The sequence below is a fragment of the Vidua chalybeata genome, chromosome 12, assembly GCF_026979565.1.
Source record: "Vidua chalybeata isolate OUT-0048 chromosome 12, bVidCha1 merged haplotype, whole genome shotgun sequence".
Classification (NCBI taxonomy): domain Eukaryota; kingdom Metazoa; phylum Chordata; class Aves; order Passeriformes; family Viduidae; genus Vidua; species Vidua chalybeata.
The window spans coordinates 13,283,783-13,307,796 of record NC_071541.1 but is presented as its reverse complement, the minus strand read 5'-3'; the positions used below and the strand labels follow the sequence as shown (position 1 = coordinate 13,307,796).

The window sequence follows — 24,014 nt, the reverse complement described above, 5'->3', positions numbered from 1 at the left end:
TTAGTTCTTCATGAGAATAAGACAAAGAAAACATACCTTTTTATAACCTTGCTTGCCTAGATTTTTAAAATGTACAGTCAAGCTGGCTCATCACATAAATGTTTAAATTTTGCCATTATTATTTACACTATGTGGTTCCACTAAACTTGGCAACAGATCTCCTCCAGTAAGGTCCACAAGCTAGGGATCTGGTAAGATCTATACTTTCAGGAGTCAGACATCAAAAAAGTAAAGCATAGTAACTTAAAGTATTCAAAATATACACCACCAAGGAGGACAAGACATGAGAGATGACAGAATCCACACAAGGCATAGATGTCTCTACATATTCTCTAACCACAGGAAGGATCAGAAAATATATTACAAATTAAAGCAGATTCCCTGATAAAAATGCCCTCTAGGAAAGACATCTATCATCCCTTAAAAAAAAAAAAAAGAAGAAAAAAAAAGAATGCAATGTATTATCCATAAAATCCTCCACAATGACTAATCTATCATTTCAGTCAGCCAGCTCCTGAAGACAAGGTTTGAATCCTAACAAGGTAACAACAAAATCCACTAGAATGTAAGAACAAGGGACATATTCAATTCCTATTACATCTGGCTTCATTAAAGCTTATTCTGCTTTTAATCTGCTGTAATAAAGTCCTTAAGTTTGAGCAAAGATCTTAGACTTTGACATGCTCATACAGAAATATATATTGCATGCAAATGACATGGCAAAGGCAACACAAGTACATCAGACCTTGTTGTTACTATGAATGAATTATGTCCTCCATTCATGAAGTCCTACTGCCATTCTTTTCCAGAGCATCTGCTATGCAGGACCAACACTGGCTCTTTACAAAAGACAACATCAGGAGGAATAAACTTCCATCTCCCATTCCCTAGGCTTTGTACAGCTGCTGCTTATGCCAAGACATTGCACCCTCATCCATTATTTTTATCAGCTATTCAGATTCCCATATATATTAGAAGACTGTAGCAAAAAACAAAAAAAAAATTAAAAATCCATTTATATATATAATTCAATGTAAGTTGTCAAACTTTTACAAACCTTTTAGAAAATCTTGTCACCTATTTGCAAGTACAAGCATGTCATCATGCCTACTGAGGATTGCCACAGGTCAACAAGGAACAAGCATTCCATATAATGCATATAACTACCAAGGAATTGCTCCCAGACTCCTGTCATTGGGTTTTGCCTGCTTGTACATATATAAATCAACTGGCACTGTGGCTTAAAATGGACATACTGTCCTTAACACCAGCAACCATTTGCCTGCCTGACAGCTATAGCAACACTAACTCTTAAAACAAAGCATTTGTTTGCTGCATCTTGCACTGCTAATTTTCTCCATAGTGCTTTTTTGGAGCTGTTTCTTAGGTGATGGTTTTATTTCTAGTTCTTTAAGTCCTCTTTAAGTAAACTTCATTTACTTACAGACCCTTTACCCACAAATGTACTATGCAAGATGAAAATATCAAGAGATTACTTTGATTCAGAAAACAAAATGCAGAAACACAAATATTCTCAAATTTATATGAATGGCAATCAACACCAATGGAGACTGCTAACAAAGTCAATGACTTTGCAAACCATAAATTGGTCTTTTCCCCATTTTCTTCAAGGATTACTACTTCACAGCTTACTGAGTAGCAACTCTCTTTTTCATGCTGTGAACTCTTTTGCCAAAAGAAAAGCACAAAAATACATCTGAACAGTATTTTATAGCATTAATGACCTTAACCTCCCTGCCCCAGGTAATGGCCAGTTCAAGTTTGCTCAGGGATTACCCTTCACTCCTCCAAGGCTGCTGATTTACAAAGCAAAGAGATACTTGAGAAGCACTAGCACTATTTGCCTACTAAGCATTAGCTCTTCTGAGATCAACAGTCATGGAAAGTAAATCCCAGCCCATACTTGAGAAAAGCTGTGTAAAGTTGCAATTTTTCTGTACAAAAAACAACAGGAAAATCCACCAGAAGATAGGCTTACTTGAGTGGGCAAAAGACGAGGCAGAAAGCAGCAGCAGAAAACAGCAGCCAAGACTTTTAAGCAGCTTTTAAGACTAACAAGCTGCAGCTGCTGCACTCTGCTAACAACTGCCCAGGAGAAGCAGGAGGAAACCCTGAGGGATGGGTGGTTTCTGGAAGTGGTTCTTGCCATGGAACCTGTCACTGAGGTCTGGGAGGGAGTCACTGCAGGAATGGCACAGAAAGTATCACCTTTTACTGAGGGAACCATATCCTTTACTCAGGGTGTTCAAGAAAATTACTGGAAAAAAAGAAAACAAACAAACAAAAAAAAAAAAAACAAAACAAAAAACTACCACTTTAAAAAAGATGGATGGTTGGTATGGAGTGCTTTATGAAAACAGAACAAAACCAAAAAAGAACTGTGAGCCATGCTATGAACTCTAGTGTAGAGTTTGCATTTTTAAAATTCCTCGCAATGGATCTGGAATAAATCAGCAATGGGTCAAACCGGTTCAGAAAGTGTTTGAATAACTGCCCATGGAGTGGCCAAAGGTTCTCCGTCAGCAGAGTATTTTGACTGCTGCTGTTCAATTACCATTTGAGAAAGCAGGACTGCTGGGAAAGACAACACAAGGTAAACCAACACTGGCTACAAAAGCAATCAGTGCACCAATATCCACAGTGCACAGCCCGGCCCTCAGAGACGTTCCCAAAGCAGCTTCACCTCATGCTGCTCCGGGCCAGCAGTGCTCCACACAGCCAAAGGTACGGGGCTGTCAACAAATCAGGAGAGCCCGAAATATCTCATTTTATCTCTATAATAGAAACTGTAATTGACAAATCATTATTTTACATTTATAAAATATATGATGAGGAACATACCACATGCATTCTAGACTTTCTGTCTGCACTGGAAATCAACTGGGAAATTAGGAGGTATGGTGTAGAAACATCACTACGAATATACCGTATTACTGCTTTTGCAGCTGCAGTCCCAGAATTTGTTTCACAATAATTCAGTTACCCATGTTTAAACAACCAGCCAGCAGAAGAAAGGCTGATATATTTCATATGCATTCTCTTTGAGCAGGGGGGCCTTCACGTCTGGTCGAAAAATGTCAGGCTCATATGACACCACCAGAGTCAGGAGAGATGCCTAACCATAACTAAAAGCAGAATTTGGCCAACACAATTGGAAAATACCAGCAGAGTATATACAAATGCACACACGCAATCTCATATAAGAGCAGAGCATGAGACAGATTGGATTTTTTAATCACACCTTTAAAGAAAACAACATTTCATGTACAAACCTCTCACTGTGCTCCTACGTGGATCCTTTATCCCACTGCAACATAAACAGACATACCAGAGTCTGGAGTAGGGAAGAAAGATTTTTCTTTTTTTTTTCCCATTGAGGATTTTGAACACAATTTCCAAAAGCAAAAGAACAGATCTGGCCTGCTTTCCAAACTGACTTCAATAATAGATAAACAGTTTTAAGACTACCACAGTCAGCAAGTACATACATAAGCTTTACATTAATACACTCACCTATATTTTTAAGAGAGCTTCATTTTTCCTCATTGTTCTTGGTTTCCTCTAGCATATAGTCCAGAAGAAAAAAACTAGACATTTTTCCTGATTCACCAAAACCACACTTTTACAATGAATATCCTAATGGTTTAAATATTAGTCCTCAAAACTTCTTATCCAAGGAAAGCAGCCTTTCTGTCAACTTCCCTACCAATTCCCACAAGTTTTGTATCATCTTTCTAAGATCATTCTATCAAACTAATCCTTCAGAAAGGAAGGATTTCAGCTTGCATCCTGCATGCAGTGCCTGACTTGAAGCTGCCATTCTCTTCTTCAAGTTTCTTATCTCTGGTGCACTTCCTTGGTTACACCTGAAGGCTTTGGTACTTTGTAAAAACAGAGTGGATGTCAGTATTGGCAAAGACATAACCAAACACAAACATTTGAAGTTATTACTTAAAAACCAAGATTCTGAAACAGTATTTTTAACAAAATTAAACAGATAAACTTTGGTGCAAATTAAAAACAACTCTCTTGTATCTGAGCCCATAATGACTATTTTGAATACAGATTATTTACTGCTGGCAATAAAGAAGTTTTTTGGTAACTTTTCTGTTATTGGGAAGAGCTTGAATACAATCCAGTCAAAAAAAAAAAAAAAATGCTGACTTTCCTAAATAGGGGCTGTGTTTTTGCAATAAAGAATACTGGTCAATATACAAGTGGAGGAAAACTGAACCAGATGTCAGTAATAGGACCACAGAACGTTGCATTTGCCCAGAATCGCTATTTTAAACACATGATGTTGGTCTACTGGTTTGTGGGATAATACATTCTTGGCAACCAGAAAGAGGAAAGAGTTTCGATATGTTAGAAGGTTATCCTTGAGAATGAAAAAAAAAAATAAAAAAAAAAGGAGGAGGAGGAGAGAGGTAAAGAAAGGCCACTAATTCATCAAATTACCTATAGCAAAAAACAAAATCATGACTTAAGAAATCAAAAACAAGCCAGTCACAAAACAGAAAGCCTGGGCTTCATATTAATTTTTGTTTTCTGCTTTACCTCCTTAATATGAATACTTCATTCATCCTTCATTTGCACTTTGCCTTTGCCTTTGCCTTTGGCTTTTTTAAGGATTCTTCCCTTCATTTGCACTGTTTCTGGTGAGCTCACACCTTGCAGCTCCACCCAGGGCGGTCAGAGCTATGTGGGGGAACCACCCCCTGAACATCCAGAGCACACAACCCAGTGCCAGGGCTTTTCCTCTTTGCTCACTCCAGGATCCTGCTGCCCTCACTGGCATTACTGAAAGCAGCTGCCCCAAAATCCCTGAAGCAGCCCTGGAAGCTGTAAGTGCACAAGTAACAACCCAGGTCCCTCTCCACTGGCAATTTAGTAGTTGCTCATCTCTAAAATGCTGCCTAGCTCACAGTCACAGTTTCTGAGTGGATTTTTGGTGTTGTTTTTGGTTTTGGGTTTTTCCTCCTTCTACTTTAGGAGTCTTCCCCTTCTATCTGTAAGTTTTCTTAATATTGAAACAAAACTTCAAAATGTACTTTGTATGTTTGGCCAACAAACACTTCCCTGTTTTACCATGTAATAAATTTAAAAATCAACTCTGCTCATTGTCTTAACAAACCCTCCTCTGAAAGATAATTAAAACCACTTCCCAATATACAACCAAAGTTTTATTTTTATAGTCTATCTTCAATTATGGCATAATCCTTTCTTTTTTTTTTTTTAACCAGTGAAATATACAAATCACACAAGACAGAAATATGTACATTAAATGTACAGAACAGAGGAAAGGACATAGAAGATTTACATATCTGAATGACAAGTAAAATATTTTACATTAAATAGGGTTTTAATAGCTAGGATCATGAGATTCAATTCTGCTCAGACAGAAGTCACTAAAAAGGAACATGAGGTGATTCAGCAAATGAAAAAAACAAAGATCATGGTTTTTGTACAATAAAAACCAAAGTGACATATTCAATGAATTAGTGCTTTATTTATTTCTCTTACTTTAAAGATATTCTTTGCAAACATCTGAAGATGAGGGGTAAATATGTCCTTGTACAATAAATTAAGAGCAATAAAGCGCCATTAAGAAGCTGATAAATGATCAAGATGAATTTAATGATACAGCTTAAAGGCTTGTGAAAGTCAAGGCTTTAGTACAACTAGGCTAAAGTGAAAGGTATTCCTCACTTGGTATCTGCAAAACCATTTTCTTTAACTTGTAGGATGGGACTGAGTTGGAAAGGGGCATCTGAACCAAAGATGAAATCCTGTGTAACTACACAGCGTGGGGGGAACACATATTGTTTGACAAATAACAATTCTCCGTTCAAAAACTGAAAAGCAAGGGCCAAATGCAGCACATTTTGGAGTTGGAAGGTGTCTCCTCTCAGCAATAATTAATAATGCCCTTAATGTAAGAGTGGAATAGAAGTGATCTCCAGACTGGTATCAATTCAAGTGCAGAGTGCTGCCTCTACCAACCACCCAAGGAAGTCCTGAAATTGGGAAGAGGCTTACTTCTTTGTGATTATCCTTAAAACTTCTGAACGTTAAAAGTTCTTAAAAAATAATAATTAAAAATAAAAACCCACTAAAAGCTTAGAATCAATCTAAACACCTGAAGAGATCTGAAAAAGAAAATAAGGGATGAACTGCCCCTTTAATTTAGATGTTTTATTTCTTTCTAAATCATTAAAATATATATGTACAAAAAGCTTTGAAGTATCAGACACCAGAGACCACAGTTCTCCCATATATATGTAACTGCTCGAGTATAGTCTGAACAGTTGTAGTGTATATTTGCAGAATATTATCTAAAGCATGTGTATTAAAGACATAGGATGATAAATTTGGTATCGCTGCAATGTTTCATTGAACTATAATAGTCAGTTAATGTTATTAAAATATGAAACTACTGTCTCCTTGAGTGAAAGCGTTCCCAAAATCTGCAAAAAGAATAAAAATCAGTCATTCCAAGAGCGGATATCTAATGATTTATTTTCTCACATAAAATTAGAGGAGTTATTTGTCAAGCTGTGTTTTGAAAGACAGCCAGCTATTACACCATTTTAAGGCATTTTCAAATTTGGGGAACTCTTCTTTCCATGGGCTTTCCAGGCTGGGAAAGCAAAGCTGTTTGTAAGCATTGCCCAGCTCCAGTGCTCCGGGCAGCCTGCCCCGGGCTGCTCCACACCTGGCAGCAGGGAAGCGCTGCTCCGGCACATGAGACACTCGAACGTCACAATTAGCTGATGAGGCCAAGCTCTGCCTTGAAGAATATCTTTATTATTCACCAAGGCAGATTTTTTTTCTTGTTTTTTTTCCTGTCTTGCTTGGTTCTGGAACCAGCCCCCATGACTCAGGGATAGCGCAGTTGAAGCCTTTCTGATCCTTTGCTCTTTGCCCTCCGCTGACCCTTGGCGGACAACCGACACCACACCTTGTGATGAACATACCCCTTATTTACAGAGCCCTACATGCACTGAACAGCTTTATACACCCTACTCTAGGAACTTCTAGTGTCTGAACCTAAAAGTCATGAACAGGTCTGTGTGTTTCTCACATCCATAAGGATTGTTCTAACATCCCAAGCACATTACGTGGTTGCTCTGTCTACTGCACAAGTATTACGTTCCATGGATCTAAATTAGGATATGTCAGCTTTTCCCCTCAAACTACTCTATTGTTTGTAAGAAAAGTCAATTATTTTTTTTTTAACTTTGTAAAATAAATATTCTCAGATTCTCCCCCATTATTGCCAAAAAATATAAGCCTCACACAGTTCTGGGATGGACGCAGAGAGGGTTTCCAGGCACTTCTCTTTGCAACCTTTATAATTTTTTCTTTTTTCTTTCTCTTTTTTTTTTCCTTCCCCGCCCTTTTTTTATTTTCTTTTTTTTTTTTTTTATTTTCTTAAAAGAAGACGAAAACTCCTTGGACTCTATAAATAAAGTGGAGATAGTCCTGCAGAAAGGGAGAGGGGCCTGCACCCCTTGCTGGCAGGCGGCTGCAGTTCCTCCCACCTCGTCCGTGCCCTATTTGCACACAAACTGGTCCACGATCTCTGTGCACAACTTGCATTTCACGTAGCAGCACCAGTGGAACTTGCAGTGGCAGCGCTCTCGCTGCACCGTCTTGAACTGGTCGTAGCCCCGGCCGCAGCACATGAGTTCACAGCCGTCCATGCCCTCCGAGGTCTTATTGCACAGGCGGCCCTGGGTGCCCAGGGAGCCGGTGCTCTCGTTGCGCACGCAGTAGTCGGGGCTGGGGTCGATGTACACCAGGTCGTGGATGGTGGGGGCGTTGAAGCGGCTGTTCACCTGCACCAGCTTCCCCCGGCTGTTGAGCTTCATGGCGGCGGCGCTGTCGTATTTCTCCTTCAGGGCATCGCCCACCTTGCGGAAATCGGCGAGCTGCAGCCAGCAGGTCTTCAGGCTGCAGGAGCCGGAGACGCCGTGGCACTTACAGGCCACGTCGGCCAGGTTGTACACCGTCTGCAGGAGTCGGGGAGAGAAGCAAGAACCGTGATCAAAGACTAGCATGGCTGTGAGAGCATTTATACCCCTCATCTCCTGCCCTCTGTCATATTCCCGAAGGACAAATCAGCTGACACAACCATGCTTCCCCAGCACCCCGAAGAGCCAGGAGGAGGAGGAGAGTCTCACCAGCCTCTCCCCACAACGGAGACAGCCACAACAGCACACACAGCCCAGACAGCAGCAGCACTCAGGCTGCACTCAAATCTTAGGAATTTGCTCTCACGCCAGCAAAGGATTTTGCTGTTTCATTGAGAAATGTAAAACATCCCCTTATTTTCTATCTGAGTTACGCTCCCTATTGATCTCTGCTTGAGGCTGCAATTAGAGAAAGAGTTAAGATTCCTCTTGCTCCTGGCTCAGCTGCAGCTGATTGTCTACTTTTGGCTCGGCATCCTCCTCCTATCCCAAATACTGCTCTGGAAGAGAGACTTCATCCAAGAAGAAACCCCCAAACACCTATGGGTGGGAGTCAGAGCTACATAGCAATATCCTCTTTACAAAGCTTTGGCAGGGAAACCTCAGTCATTTGCCCTGTACAAATAAAATAAGAGTCAGTGTTGACACTGTCCCAAAAATCCTGGGGTCTGACACATTAGATGATACTGTAGACAGCTTCCACCCAGCAGTTACAGAGTCTTAACACTGCCAAATGGCACAGCAAAGATGAGGCTGAGGAAGGAAAAAACTCCTCAAATCTCCGTAAGCAACTGTGAAAGCGTCATTTTTCTTCTTGCTAATAGTAATTGGCCTGTCCATTGCTTTCAGACACCCTCCTCTTACATTTAAATACTATTAATTTTTGATTATCTTTCATCCTTCTTCACCTTAGAACACAAGTACAAAGTCTCAGCTGACTATTGCTGGCACTTCAAGCTGTAGGAAAATAATGATTTTGGCTCTTCATATTCAGACTATTAAAAAAGTTTACACCCATTCATTTAAAGCATTTTTGAGATTAAAGAAACCATGAAGACATGTCAACCACAGAAGACCATGTTTTCTAATAGCATAGAGCAGCTTTTCACATACTCTTAAACCAGGCAAAGAAAAAAAGTGAGAACAATCCTGTGGCACAATTCCAGCCTGGGAAGCCCAGCACACCCCTCTTCCTTCCAACACACACTGTCCTGCTTGGAAATACCAACTAATAAAATTCTGTTCTATGGAGAATATACAGCTAGCAGGGCACTTGTCATGAAACAATACAGAGGGAAACACAACACGCTTTGGTCCCCCATGAGGAAAGCAACAGGACTGTCATACAACCAAAAACAACACCAACTCATGCACTCCCCACCCATCCACAACCTGTATTTGCCATTTTCTTGTTTTGTGCATCAAAACGAAGACAAGCCATGGGGCTGCTCTGTGCCCTGCTGAACCATGTGTTTCCCAAAAAGAAGGGATGAGGAGGAGCGTGGAGGGACACACTGTGCTGCAGACACTCACTCTTCTGCCGGCCTCGTTGTTGTGCAGGTTCATCAAGATACGGGCGCTCTCGTAGGAGCCTCGCTGGTAAACTCGCTCGCGCTCGCGCGCGTCCACGAACTCCTTGGCGAAGCGATATCCGTACTCGATGTTGTCCCCGCAGCCGCCCCACAGCCAGTCCCGGGGCAGGTCCTTGGGCCGTGCGGCGCGGCTGCAGCCGCAGGAGGACAGCTCGCCCTCCCGGCAGGCGCGGCTCATGGCGTTGACCACGCCGGCCGCGCTCACCGCGTAGGTGAACGCCGTCTCCCGGCTGCCTGCACAGAGACACAAGCGGGGTTAGGGGACAGCCACCACTCCCAGCCCGCTGATGGGCCAGGAGGACAAAGGCTCTCCAGAGCCACCAAGTTCACTGGCACGGTAAAAAGGAGAGTAACCCTGAACCACGCTGCCCAAAACATCCTCACTCTGAAAGAACCAAGCCAACCCAAGCCATGTGAGCACCCACGGTTTGTCAAGAGCAGAAATCACTTCTCTTTCAGGCTGGTGAATGCCTGGATGAAAGTGCAGAGTAGAGGTGGGTCAGGGCCATGAGGCCAGCGAGGCCAAAGCAGCCATGCCTGCATGTGAGGGGAGGGAAGGGTAACAGGCTCCCTGCCCATCAGAAGAAAGAGATGTTAAATACAACTTTTAAAAGTCTGGTTCTTAAATTACTACTTCTCAAACGTGATTGATGCACTTCGCCCACTTATTCCAATTTATTTAAAGTTCAAGCAATTTACGAAGTCTCCTAGTATCAAAAGAAACGCGCAGCAGAATAACACACAACTTTTCACCCTACACATTAGCCAGACACTTCTGGAGGAGACTATATAAAACTAACAACAACCTGTGCTGGTTATTATCCACCACTTCAGCTATTGTGAATATGGCAAGGGAGCCCATGGACAATCATTTTTACAAATTACAGGCAAGAAAAAACCCTTGGCACGAGGTGGCCTTGAAGGTTTTCTCCTGCATCTGGTGCCCTTAAATGGAAATGGAAAACCTCAAGTTTCCAACTTTCGTTAAGAAAAAGTTACGATACCCATAATGTAAGACATAGCCACATACCATCCTATTGACAGTATTGGATCCCACCTCACTAAGTGTCTGACTTCCCCAATCACTTTTCCAAGAGTGCCAAAAGTTCTGAGTACAACCAGCAAAGCTTGCAGATAAACAAACACAAAACTTGCACCGGAGTGCAACACTCGAAGTTTGTTTTTCTCCTTAAGAGACAGCATCCCAATGGGTCGCTTCCAAGAAAGATTCTCAGAATGACTAAGAATAGACTAAATATTTTTTTTTTGTTTATATGACTTAAGTCTTATTCCTAATCTTTAGTCTAATCAATACATCAAGCTAGCTTTTAATCTTGATTTTACGTGATTTTACTTAGGGAACATCATAGGCCTTTGAAAAACTAGGATGTTAAGAGGCCATGTTTTGGGCAAGTCACGTATATTTAGACAGCAACATTTTTAGGCAAAATCTCTTTGTAAAAGATGTATCATGACAGGTCAAATCTAATAGGAGCTTTCAAGCACTTCTGAAACATATATAATTTGAAGTCTGGTTCATATTTAACATCAAGATGACACCATGATCAGAGCAGCTTTGTTAATACAACAGATGTCATCCATTGGATTAATTTTAGTAATAGATGCTGAGTTTAAATGGGAAAAATCAGAAATCTTATGTTAGGAAAGATGAGACTTAAGAAAGATCAGAAGCACTTTGCTACCTTACAATGGTCTATACTCACAGACACCTGCTCTTGGAAGTATGAATTGTGGGTATAAAGGGTTACAGGAGTAGCATTTTCAGTTAAAAACCATTGGCTTTATGTGGTGACTTAAGCCTTGCATCTACTGCAAACTATAGCAGAGGGAACCTCATACAGATTTTAATGTTCCCATTTGCTCTGTAACACACATTTTTGGATTAATTCCTTAAGCAAAATTTCCACTATATTGAGAGGAAAGGAACGTGGTCTGCTTTGGACCACAGGACTCGCCTCTTCCATTCCATTTTTGTTCTTTTGCATGTTTAGTTAACTCATGCTTTCACATGGTTACCTCTGCCACTTATTGCGGGATTTAAAGTCATAAAGCTGACTATTTTTGACTAGTTTTCATTATTAATCTGGAACAAATTTTAAAGAACTTAACTCTCAGTGGGAAGGAGAAGGAAAGGCTTGGGTACAGAAAGGAGAGTTGCCCTGCAAGTTCCCTCCTTGAACATTTAGGCAAATTATAAAATAGCATCAGCTGCTGAAGTACACTTCAAGCCAACACTGCTTCAAGTCATTGACCCCAAAAACACATTAAGAATGATGGCTCCACACGGATGAGTTACTCTGAGATTTCTTTTTTTTTCCTTCTTTTTTCAGTCTTTAGGCACAACTGTGCTTTCCTTCACTGTCAAACATATCTGTCTTTTCCCACAGTCCAGGATTTCTCTCTATTGTAGCCATGGCAAGCAAACACACATTCCAAACACGTTCGAGTCCCCTCTCTCCCATATATATAAAACATAGAAATGGAACTGTTCAATATACACACACTGTAGGAAGCCACCCACAGAGCAACGCACTGAGCTTTACACTTGATCTGAATAAGTCTGCAAGAACAGAACCTTTTTTTTTTTTAATACCTGAACATAAGATACAAAATGTTCTTTGTCTTGCATTTTAAAAGCATTCAGCATCAGGCTGAAGGCAGAATAAACTGGACTCCAACCACACGGAGCTGTAGGGGGAGGATCCAGTGATTTTGTTTCCTGTTAGCACTTAGCTGTGTGTGCAAAGCCCACGTGCAGCCTGCACAGGGCTGGCCACAAAGCCAGGAGATGGCAGTGAGCACCGTGGCCTGACCTGGGAACCAGCACCCAAGGAGAGCAGTGCAGAACACAGGCCCTAAAATTTTACAGTTCAATAAGCCACAGAGCAAGTTTCCAAACCCAACGGCAGGTTTATTTGTACAGCTTTAGCTAACTGCAGGGCAAATCCTGGAAGAAAGACTGTCCATTGACACACGGGGCCGTGGCTGTGCCGGCGGGCAGTGCCGTGCCTGGGAACTCTCTGGGGCGCAACCAAGGGCACGTGGCAAAATCTCCCAAACAATGGGCACTCAGAGCCTGCACCTCCTGCACTGCTGGGAGCAAGGGGTATCTGACAGCCCATCACACAGGGCATGGCAGGCTGAAGTCAATGGAATCAGGCTCTGAAAGTGTCCACTTTTCCCTCCACACAGAGGAACACCAACTGGTCATTACTGAGGGTCAGCGTGAAATACTACAACTGCTACACCTCCTTCCTTGCTCTCAGTGAATATACTCTTCATGCTCTAACTCCTGAATATGGCTATTAACCTTGCTTCCATCTGCAATTAGAATAAGTGGCTTAATTACATGATGAATTGCTGTGTAGACATCAGCTAATACAGTCATATCCAGCAAAAGGGTGCGGCAAAGTTATTTAACTTGAAAGGAACCACCTTTAAATAGATCTGTCATACTTGGGGAGGGCAGAAGAAATATCGATTCCAGAGACAGACACCACAAATCATGGGCCCCATCCTGTACACTCCTTCACACCAACAGTCCCCCTGAGCTAATTTTCACTTACTTGGATAATAAATAAGGGCTGAAGGATGAATGCCTAATTAATTTTCTAACATTTTTTAGATTACTAGAACAGAGAAGTGTACAGAAGAAGCTTGCTTTCATGTTTTTAGACTTTTGCTTGGGTAAGGTAAAAAAAAAAAACCCAAACTCTATGGAGGGTTAATACTGTGCTTTAAAAAGCCTAGGGAAGGTTGTTTATCTAAAATCAAATGCTCCAATTCAATACTTTCATGCAATAGATTTTTTCTATTTGTCTGACAATCTCCAAATAAAAACTTCTTTTAACAAAAACTGGGAGACCAAATGTGAATTCCTTCAACTTTAACTGAAGTCAGTCCATTAACAAACAAACCTAGATTGAGACTGATTTTAAAACTTTTTCTAAAGCAGAACAGAAAAACAGGGCCATAAAAGCTTTACATTACAACTCCAACTAAAAAGCAGTGCTGCGTTTGCCAGTGTACCACTCTCTACTTAGAAGTTCACAAGTGTCACCCAGAAAAGTAGGTGGTTTTCAGTTGATTACACAAAATCAGCAATCTGACTTGAGAAAGTCAGAGGAACGTTTCACCATGGACCCCGTTTAACAGGACTGGTTAAAATTTTGCCAAGGACTTTAAAATACTAAATGGTCCTTAAATGCCAAGAAAGGCAGGCAGCACATGAGCACTGGAGAAGGCAATTTCAAAGAGGATCTGATAGGGGAAGGGTTGGGTGTCCACCAAATTGTGATAAGATGTTAAACAAGAAGCTGTCTCTTACCAGCAACGTGATTACATTAAATGTCAGTTACAAGGACAATCACACATTTTACCATGATAGAACTGATCTCATGAAAATTACCCTGCTACAGCAATTTAAAAAAAAAATCTGTTTTCCTTAAAAAAAGAAAAAAAAATACTGTATCTGGAAATAAGCAAGGAGGAATTGCCTGTAAACACTAATCGGCAGAGCAGCAATTTTCAGTTAACCTCTGGACCAAGAGCGATTTATTATCCAGCTGCTAACTTTGGAACTAGACATGGACATCTTTAATTTTACAAGACACTGCTGGTTTTAATTCTTGTAGGTTGCCTTCGTCTTGTCTCAGGTTTTCTAAAAAAGAGATTTCAGGGCAGGGCCTTATTTTCCTTTCTCCCCTGTTCCCATATGCAAATATATATTCCTACTTTGTTTTCCAAGACATATGGCTGGACAGTGGTGGGAAATCACCTCCAGCTAAAAATAATCCAGCTCCTTTGCCAACTTTTAGAAACACTTGATTGTATACAGTACTCAGTAAGAACCTGGCAAGAGATTCAAGTGCAGAACAGTGTGTGCCATACATATCCTTAGACAAGAGTTTAATCATAAAGATGTTGCTTCCTACCTATCTGCATGACTCTGCCAAAAACAGAGTTGTTGTCCACAGTGCTGCAATTCCATCTTCTATGTCTGAATTGATACTGGCACTCCTTAATGCCCGTCTTTGCACCCTCTCCAATGAACTGCATATGGTCCTGATACAACTGGCAGAGTTTCTTCTGTCCTTGGGAAAGCCCTGCTAGCTGGCTACATAGTGGCTGGGCTCCTATAATATACACCTCTGACATCTGAACAGGGTTCATGGGGTTCATGGGGTTCATCCCTAAAGACCTGCACAAAGAAAGATTTGCATTAATAAACAGAAGACTTCAAAATAAAAATCTATAAATCCCAGACAGAACTGTATCTTATACGTGAGTATACAACTCCTGCTTTTGTTAACAAGTGAGGAAAAACCCCAGACACTTAAATATGAATCTTTTGTTTGAAGAACAGGACAGAAGTTACTAGTTTCCACCCATGTGGTTATCACCATACATTAGAGACTGAAGTACGACACAGACTTGGAAGACTTGCATCTAGGCAGTCTTTTACCAGCTTAAATTGACACAGTAAAAAAAACAGAATCTCCAAACAATTGCCAGGAAAATAAATAAAGCAAAAATGTAAAAAGCTCTCCAAATCCCAATTTGTTTTAACACATATTTTATATTTAAGTCTGGGTTTTTCAACCTGATTTACTATAAACAAATAGGGAAACCTTTAGCAAGCCAGAAGTTAGAAACTTCCTACAGACTACGTCTAGCTTCTTCCAAATGACAACACAGAAATATACAGGCAAGTATATTCATTCTAAACAAAATCAACTTTGTTTTCTTAATTCTTAAAGTGCTTTTCATGTGATATATTTCAATTTAAAAGTAGCTATTAATCCAAAAAGCATCACTGGAAAAAGCAGAGAAACACCTATTTCAAGAACTCTCAGCATTGTACATTAAACAGATAAGTTGCCAAAGCAGGAATTTAAACGTACTCCTTTGTAACGAAATATATTTGTAAACATTTCAGTTACAGAAAACTTCAAACTGAAACATTAAATTTTCCTTGCAAATCAGCATTTTCTCTTGTACGTGCAAAACATTTAATGTAAGGGAGTTGAAATGTCTCTTTTAAAAGAAAAACAATTATAGTAATTTAAAGATGATAAAATTCATAGAGAATCTACCAGACACCATTCTAAAAACTGTGTTTTACAAGACGAGATGTTGCACATTTACCCTTATTCGACAGACCCGTTCCTTTTCCTACACAACATATTCCAACCAGCACACGTCTCCCCTGCTGCCTCGCTCCTGCCGCACTCCCGCAGAAACAAAGTACAGAAGAAGCACAGAGACATTGAAGCAAGCAAATCTTGACACCCCCTTTCAAAACCAAGTCGATACGAGATGCTTACCACCAAGAGCTGGCTTCTATTACAACCTGGGTAAAAGAGGAGAAAACGGCCAGAGCCACTACGAGGTACTGAGAAGCCATTGTACTGCCAACTGTCCCCACAGCACCTCCGTGGATTAATACTGCACTGGATTTCTAGAGGGGGGAGAAAAAGGATCAGATTGTTTATTGCTTCTCAGACCATTTTCGAGCATTCAAGTTTAAACAACGGAAGTCTCCGGGCCCCTTTTAACTTGACTCTGACTCGCCGGCCCTTCTCCCCGCCGAGGCTCTGGTGCCAGACACAGGCACGTCGCAGCTCCCGCTCCACCGGGCAGAACCCACCCCGCCAGCCCCCACCCCCCCGCGGACACCGCCTTCCCGGGGCGCCCGCCCGTCCCTCTGCCCCGGCCCCGCCGCTCCCGCACCCCGCCCGCCGCTGGACGGGACGGGACGGGACCAAGCGCAACAGCTGCTCCGGACACAGGACCCATCCCCGCTGCCCCGGGGCTACAGCGACCCGCGGGCCCCGGGCCGGGCATTACCCCATCGCTGCCCGCGCCGGGGACACGAAAGGCTCACGGGTGGCTAAAGGCGCCTTCAGGTTTGCAAAGCGAGCCCGACAGGGAAGGGGACCGGTGCCTCGAGGGGTCGGTTCCGCGGGGGACCCGAGGGCTCCCGCCCGAGGATGATGCGGCCGGTCCTTGCCCTTCTCCGTCGTCCCCTAAAACATCTCAGCACAGCCTCGGGCCTCCCGCCCTCCGCGATCGCCGAGGCAGCCCCGAGCTCTGCGCTGGCCCCGCGGTGACTGCCCCGACGGCAGCTCCAGGGCCGGAACCGGCCCGGGGAGGTACCAGGAGCGATAAAGAGCAGCTCTGCGTCCCGACCCGGACCCTACAACAACCGGGCTGCCGTCTTGGAAGTCAAACGCTTCCCCCGACAGGTCCCGCGATCACCGTCTGGTCCTCACACGGGACTCTCTCACTCTCTCCCTAGAGCCATTCCCGGGGTTTATTTCCCCTCCCCTCGGAAGGAAAAAAAAAAAAAAAAAAAAAAAAAAGAAAGAAAAAAAAAAGGAAAAAAAAAAAGGACATTTCGACACTTGGGGGCTCCCTATTCCCTATTCATTCTGCAAAGGCCCTTAACGCTGAATTGAAGGTGTTTTTAATTCTAATTTATTTCTGTTTGCGAAGGGCCGGGAGGAGCGGTGCGCTGGCAGCGGGGCCGGACACGGAACCTGCCCGGGAACACGCGGGGAAGCTGTCGCAGCGTGGGGACCCCCATGCGCTGCTCCCCGACACTGCTCCGGGGCTGCAGCCCGGGGGCGAAGCCTCCCCGCGCCGTGCGGGTTAAACGTCCCCTGCCGGGCCAGATGAGCCCCCCCAAGTCCCCACCGCTGGGGGTGGGTAAATGGGGGCCGGTCTCCTGCAGCAGAAAGAGCCCGCCCGCCCCACTGGGACTCAGTCCCGGCAAAGATGCGAACGCCGAGGGCGCGCTGAGCGAGGGACGAGGCGAAGCGAGGTGTGCGCGGGGCAAGCCGCGAAACCCAGCAGCGCACAACGCGCTGGGCTCTTTTCATCTTGTTACTTCTTGAAATAATGACAGTAACAAAGAAGCGCCACGAAAGTGCCCGAACCCAGAGGAAGTCGGAGACGCCGGTGCCCGTGCGGGACGCCGACAACTGTGCAGTAACCCGGCCCAGCAGTCAGCCCGGGCACGCCGAGCTACCCGGCAGGGCGGGCGGCCGCGGAGGGAGCGGGGGGCCGGGACAGCGGCGGGAGTGGAGCGCTGTCCCCGCTGCAAGACGCGGTCGGCAGGGTCAAAGGCCACTGTCCCGCTGCAAGGGCCCGGGTGCCCCCCGAGCTCGGCCGTCGCTGCGCCGGAGCCCCCGGGCCGCTGGCGGCGCCCCGGAGAGCGGTGGCGGCCCGCTCCCAACAGGGGGCGGCCTCGCCCGGCGGCTCTGCCCCTCCGACGGCACCTCCGCGCCCCAGCCCCGCTGCCATCGCCCTCCTCGGCTGCGCGCACTGCGCCGAGCAGCGAGGCGGAGGAGGCACCTGCGGCCGGGGCCGCGGGCGAGCCCGGCCCTTCTGCACGCAGCAGCTGAGAAGGTACCACCAGAAACAACACCAAAAAAAAAAAAAAAAAAAAAAAAAAAAAAAAAAAAAAAGAAAAAAAAAAAAAGAAAATAAAAAAAAAAAAAGGCAGACTGCCCAGCAGCACGGAGCACTGGAGATCGGGAGTGTGAGGCACCGTGTTCAACTTTGTAGGGCCGCGGAGATTGGGTTTTGGTATTTAACGCACCCCATGCGGAGCCCGCGCTCCTTGCCGAGATGAAAAGAGAGGCTTTTACAGATCCTGCACCGCGGGATCGCCTCTGATCCTGTTTTACACGGGGTGTCTGGAAAGCCTGCGAAGGCATCTGGTTTTCTAGGAGCACTACCAGCGGGCAGGCGGCATCCAGAGCCCGGCTCCGGGGGGCTGTAAACCGCGGGAGGCGCAGCGGCTCCGCGGGGACCCCCCGGCCGCCCCCTGCTCCCCGCTGCGTCTTCACAGCCATTTGGAGGAGCCAGACCACGTCTCACGTTTGCAGAGAAAGGCACTGGTCGGGTCCCGGCCCAGCTCTCCCCACCGGAGGCGCAGAGGGGTTGTTTTCCCGGGGGTGAAGGCACATCGTGTCCTTCTCTCGGCGCCCGGGGACAGCCTCGCTCCTCGGCCCCGCTGAACTCCCCGTGACCCTCGGAGCGCAGCCCATTTACCATACAATTGACAATTAAAAACAAACAAACAACAAAAAGCCAACAGCCTTTCCAACATGGAGTCCTCGCAGCGCCGAGGGGACCCCGAGGAGCCGCGCTCCTCCGCGCTGACCCAGGCGGGACCCGCTGCAGATGCAGAGTGATAATCTCCAGAAACTGAGAATAAAATTAAATGGAGGGGGGCGGGGGGGGCTGACTCCGGGTCCTCCGCTGGCCCCTAGCCAGTTCTCCTTAAAGGTACAGGCCACCATTAGCGCCGACGTTGGGCTCCTCCATAGCCATCCTCCTCGGGAAAGTTTGGGAAGTTTGGAAAGATGTCTTTAAACTCGCGTTAGGAGCCGCTGCCAGAAAGATGCACCGGGACGCGGCGGGCAGAGAGAGCCCAGCAAGTGTCCCTGCCGCGGGCAGCTTCTCTTCGGGGGGAAATTTAAAAAGAGAAGGAAAACCAGACAGTACAAGAGCTTTTCCCAAGTGGCGAGCAGAACTCTCCGCGGTGGGTGAGAGCGGAGAGTTACGAGCACCCGGCGGTAGCCGAGGAGGGGAGGAGAGGCCGCCCCGCGCCGGGGCCCCGCACCTCGCCGAGCGCAGCCCACCCTGCGCGCCCGCGGCCCCTGCGGCGCGGAGCCCCCGCGCCCCGCGCGGACTCACCTCCATCGCGCGGGATCACCGAGCGGGAGCAGCCAAGTAATCCAAGCGGAGCAGGAGGAGAAACGGCGAGACGAAAGTAAAATCCTGGCTCGCAGGAGCCGGGCGGTATCGTCCCGAGCCGCGGCCGGGGGAGCGCGGGGGCCCGCGGAGCTGGCGGGGGGCGGCGGGCGAGCGGCCGCCCTGTCCGGCGCAAACCGAGCGTGTCCGACTGCGGAGCGGGGCACCAGTGCAGCCTTCTTTCCAAGGTCCATCAGCAATCGCAGTAATTAGGGCTTTCCACGAGCAGAAGAAGGACGTAAAAAAAAAAAAAAAAAAAGCCAAAAAAAAAAAGCCAAAAAAAAAAAAAAAAAAAGCCAACCCAACACACGCACACAGCGCCCGTGGGCGTGATTGTGCGGAAGCAAATAAAAATCTTCACAAGCGGCAGCGAAAGCGCCGCGGGCGACGATCCGTCCCACCAGCCCAGGTGGTGCCGCCGCGGGGCTCCCCGCGCTCCTACCCGGCTCCGCCGGCGCTCGGGCCACCGACCGCCCCCTCCGCAGCTCGGCGCGGACCGGCCCGCGAGAGGGGGACGATGGAGCCGAGCGGGTGCAGGACTCTCCCCTGCCCGCCCCCCTTCACTTGCTTAAAGGCTGGGCGGTACAGAGCCGGGGGTCCGCCGCTGCAGAGCCATCCCGGGGCCGGCTCCCTCCATTTTACACTGAGAAGAAAAAGCCCAAACAGAAAAAGAAGTTTCTGCACAAGCGGGAAGGGGGAGGGGGGCTGTGCACGCGTTTGCCTGTCTTACGGGGCGACTGATCCTGCAAGGCGAGCAGGGGCAGGGGGAGGGGAGCAGTCCGGGCTTCAGGAGCTGCGGCTCCCCCAATCCATCGGTGCCAGAGGCGCCCAGCGCCGGGGAGCGGGATACGCGGGAGAGCAAGCCGGGGCAGGCGGCGTCGCGGCAGCCGACCCTTCCTCCGTAGGGCTCTGCCCCCGCCCGCTGCAGCCGGCCCCGCTCCCCCCGCGTCTCTCCCTCGCTCCTCTTCACCCCGCTGCTTAAAACTGCGAAAGAGGAAAAAAAAAAAAAAAAAAAAAAAAAGAAGGAAAAGAAAAAAAAAAGTTAAGAGAGCCAACGGCAGCTGGAAAACTTTCTCGGCAGCGCATGCGCCCAGGGCCGGCCTATTGCAGACGGGGCTGGATTTTAAAGCTGTACGGCAGCGAGCGGGACCCCGCGCAGCCCCGGGACGGGCGGCGAGCGCCCGCCGTGCGTGTCCCCGGCCCGGCCGCCACGCTGAGTTCCGCATCACCGGGCCGTTCTCGCTGGTCAAGCTCGGCGTGAAGCCCCGTGAGGGCAAACACTTCCCGCAAAGCGCTGCCCCGTGCGCCCATCGCGGCCGGCGGGGTGCGTGCGGGGGTGCACGGCCCCTCCAGCACCGCCGGCTGCTCCTCCTGGGCCGGGATGGGGGCGCATGTAAACCTGTGTACACACGTGTACACCCACATACGCGCATGTACACCCATGTAAACCTGTGTACACACGTGTACACCCACATACGCACATGTACACCCATGTAAACCTGTGTACACACGTGTACACCCACATACGCACATGTACACCCATGTAAACCTGTGTACACACGTGTACACCCATGTACGCACTCATACACCCACGTACACCCATATACACACACGGGCTCTGCCGGGCCGGCCCCGCGGCGCTCCCCTCGCACACATGTGCACACAATGTGCGGCGCACATGGCCGCGCCGAGCGGCTGCCCCAGCATTCCCGCCGGGCTGCTCGGTGACAAGCCCTGCTTGTCGCATGCTCCGAGGCGCGGAGGCGGCCGCGTGTGCCGCCTGCCAAAGAGGGGACCGAGCGAGCTCGACGGCTCGTGTTCCTCCTTCTGCAGCGGCTTTTTGGCGCTGTAAATTCGGCAAGTTGTTGACAAAACTGTTTGGATTAAATCAAGTAAGACCCAATGAGAGCTACAGGGGAGAGGGGCTTCGCGGACCCTTGGCACCTCCCCGCTCTTTCCCCGCTCTGCAGCCCTCGGGTTTTTATTGCACCTCTCCCGTCCCGTGTGCACCGAAGCACAGGAAATGGGAGCGTTCCCCCAGCCACGCCGTAACTCCGCAGTATTTCCCCTGTATCCGTCTGCAACTGTGGGTCCACGAGGGGACGCGGGGGAGGGGGCACATTATCAAAGCAGCCCTGGGAAATCCAACCAGGCTGCGAGAACAGCTCCGCTATCAATAAATGCATTCACTCCTTCAAAGCCATTCCAGTGCGAACAAAATCCCTTCAGGAGGCCGATGGGGGGAAAGGCACATCCCGGCCGGCCCGAGCCCCTGCCGCTGCCCACCTGCTCCCGAGCCAAGAGCTCGTCCGCCCCGCCGGGGCGCTGCCCGTCAGGTAAGCGCAGCCTACGGCGGCACCAGCGGCGACCGAACGGGCCAGCTGCCCCCGGCGGGCCCCGATGGCCACGGCTCCCCCTCGGCACTGCGCCCCTTCGGTTGCTCCGGCTGGCCCCGCTCCCCCCCGAGCCGGCCCGGGGGGAGTCGCGCTGCAGGGGCCGCCGAGAGGGGCGCGGCGCTGGGGACCGAGCGGCGGCAGCGCGGGGCGCGGAACGGGAGCCCGTCGGGGCGGCGCGGAGCCCCCTCGGCCCACGGTGGGCAGGGGATCAGCCCGGCACTCTGCGACACCTGAGCGCCCCGGCGGGGCCCGGGGCCGCAGCAGCGCTCCCGGCAGTTTTTTGTACTCTCTAATATCCAAAGAGCCTTTCCATTGGGAATCCTCACTGCCCGGGCTGCTGTTCGTTCCTCGGGACGCCGGGTGAGGAATTTATAAATTAGGTGTAGCACCAGGTCCGGGGAGGGGGAAGGAATAAGAGGGCTGTTCGTTTCTTTAAGAAGACCAACCTTAGTTTTATGCCCAGTAAATAATATTTTATTGCCTTTGGTTTACTGTGGCATTTCAATTATCCCCTTTAGGAGTCTGCAAACTGCGTAGGTTAAAGGTCATTTCTCAAATCACTAGAATTGGTAAAGAATAGCAGAAAACTGTAAAAGGGGGAGGAGCTGCACAGTAAAACAAGAAAGATCGCCTGGAATAAACTAATAAAAAGCCCCGAGCTGTTTACCTCTCGCATTTGTATTCCCGAACGATGTTTATCATTGTGTAATTGCATAATGTCATCGGGCACAGGAAAACACCAAGCCCGGGATGATCCACACGGGCAGGGCTGTGAGCAGCAGCTTGGCAAAGGGGGAAGCCAACACCAGATCATTTTCTGTGCCGGGATTCCTAGTTGCTGCCTTTAAAAAGAGAACTGAAGAGGGAATTTATAAATCACAGGCAAATTTTCAAGCTATGGCGCATATAAGTGGAAATAAAGGGCAGAAATCCAAACATCCTGCAAGGCTTTAAGAATTTTAATTTCTCCTCACTATTTAAAACAGCTGGGTGAAGCAAGAGGGGGCAGGAGGGAGAAGTATTGACAGTGTTACAGGCATTCATGCTGCCCAAGGTTTTGTTTTCCAGGTTTGTTAGTGATGGAGATCTAAATGTAACTAGACAGTTGATCTGTCTGGCTTTACTGCCAACATCGAAGAGTTTTCTGGGGAAAAAAAGATAAATTCTCAGAGTAATGTCATAAGAAGTGTGATGATATTGTCAAATGCATAAACAGCAGAACTTCAGAAAGCCCCACTGTAGGATTTTAGAGATTTAGGTCTGTTACAGCTCTGCAATTCTCTGTAGGGCAGAAGTAAATAATTTCTGGTCTTTTTGAAGTGTTTCTGCCATTTTTCTGCAGAGTAATGCATTTTAGCAATCAAAGTCACATCAAAACCTTGCACGCCTGTGTTCATTGGAACATGTGATTTACATCTTTCCACTTTGGCCAGTGCAGGGTTTTCATTATGAAGAACCTGTTGGGGAAACACAACTTTCAAGGAAAGGAGGTGTTTTCCTATATGTCTTTTTAGCTCATTATGGAGTTTGAGTATATAATATAGGAATTATGACATATCTCACACTGAACCACTGTGAAGGCACAGCCCATGTGCAGCTGCTTTGGTGTCATTGCAGTGAATCTGCTTTTTTAGGTGAGGGTTGTACCATAATGCCCATTTGACAGAGCAAAGATGTCACATCACTTTGAACAGCACTCTGCCCACCAGACCATCTACTCCAGGGATGACTTTATTTCAAGCCCCTAGGGATTTAGATGTAACAGCCTTGAAATCACACATGTACTTTCTTAAGGCCACTTTCTTTCCCAAAAACATGCTGCTGCTTTTTTTCTACAGACCACCAAAAGATGGTCATCCAAAAGATGGCTAAACTACAAAAGAAATGCCAAAGATGATAATTTTATGCCAAATCTTGCAATAAGTGTTATTTTCCTAATCCTCATCCAATAGAGGCAAGAAACAATATGGGAAACTCTCTTTTTAGAAAATAATTCTGTATTTCTAGCTTGCCTAAATTCCGAACAGACTTTGACAAGTTGAGAGACTAGAAGACAAAGAAAAAAGTGTGGATCTGTGTCCATGTATGGATGTACCCCACCCTGTTCCTTTCCCATCTTTTAAATCCCAAATTCATTATGTTGAAAGACGCCAGCATATTTGGGAGCAGCAATAAATCACTGGAGAGGAAGAAATAAGAGTCTAGATTAGCATTCATCTTTACCAGATGAAGACATAATTTAG

At 46.8% G+C, this 24,014-nt stretch overlaps 1 protein-coding gene across 4 annotated transcripts; it reads right to left on the bottom strand.

Annotated features, from left to right (window-relative positions):
- Window positions 1-5,182: 5,182 nt before the first annotated feature.
- WNT5A (Wnt family member 5A) lies at window positions 5,183-20,284 on the bottom strand. 4 transcript variants are annotated; one of them, XM_053953977.1, is made up of 5 exons: window positions 19,319-20,284; window positions 15,937-16,070; window positions 14,545-14,810; window positions 9,531-9,823; window positions 5,183-8,036 (listed from the first exon to the last, which is right to left on the bottom strand). In XM_053953977.1, the coding sequence occupies exons 1-5, from the start codon at window positions 19,322-19,324 to the stop codon at window positions 7,578-7,580; spliced, it is 1,158 nt and encodes a 385-aa protein (XP_053809952.1). In that variant the 5' UTR covers window positions 19,325-20,284; the 3' UTR covers window positions 5,183-7,577. The 4 variants fall into 4 exon arrangements, with proteins under 4 accessions (XP_053809952.1, XP_053809954.1, XP_053809950.1 ...); XM_053953979.1 differs by lacking the exon at window positions 19,319-20,284 and adding an exon at window positions 18,715-18,747; XM_053953975.1 differs by lacking the exon at window positions 19,319-20,284 and adding an exon at window positions 18,497-18,708.
- Window positions 20,285-24,014: the final 3,730 nt, after the last annotated feature.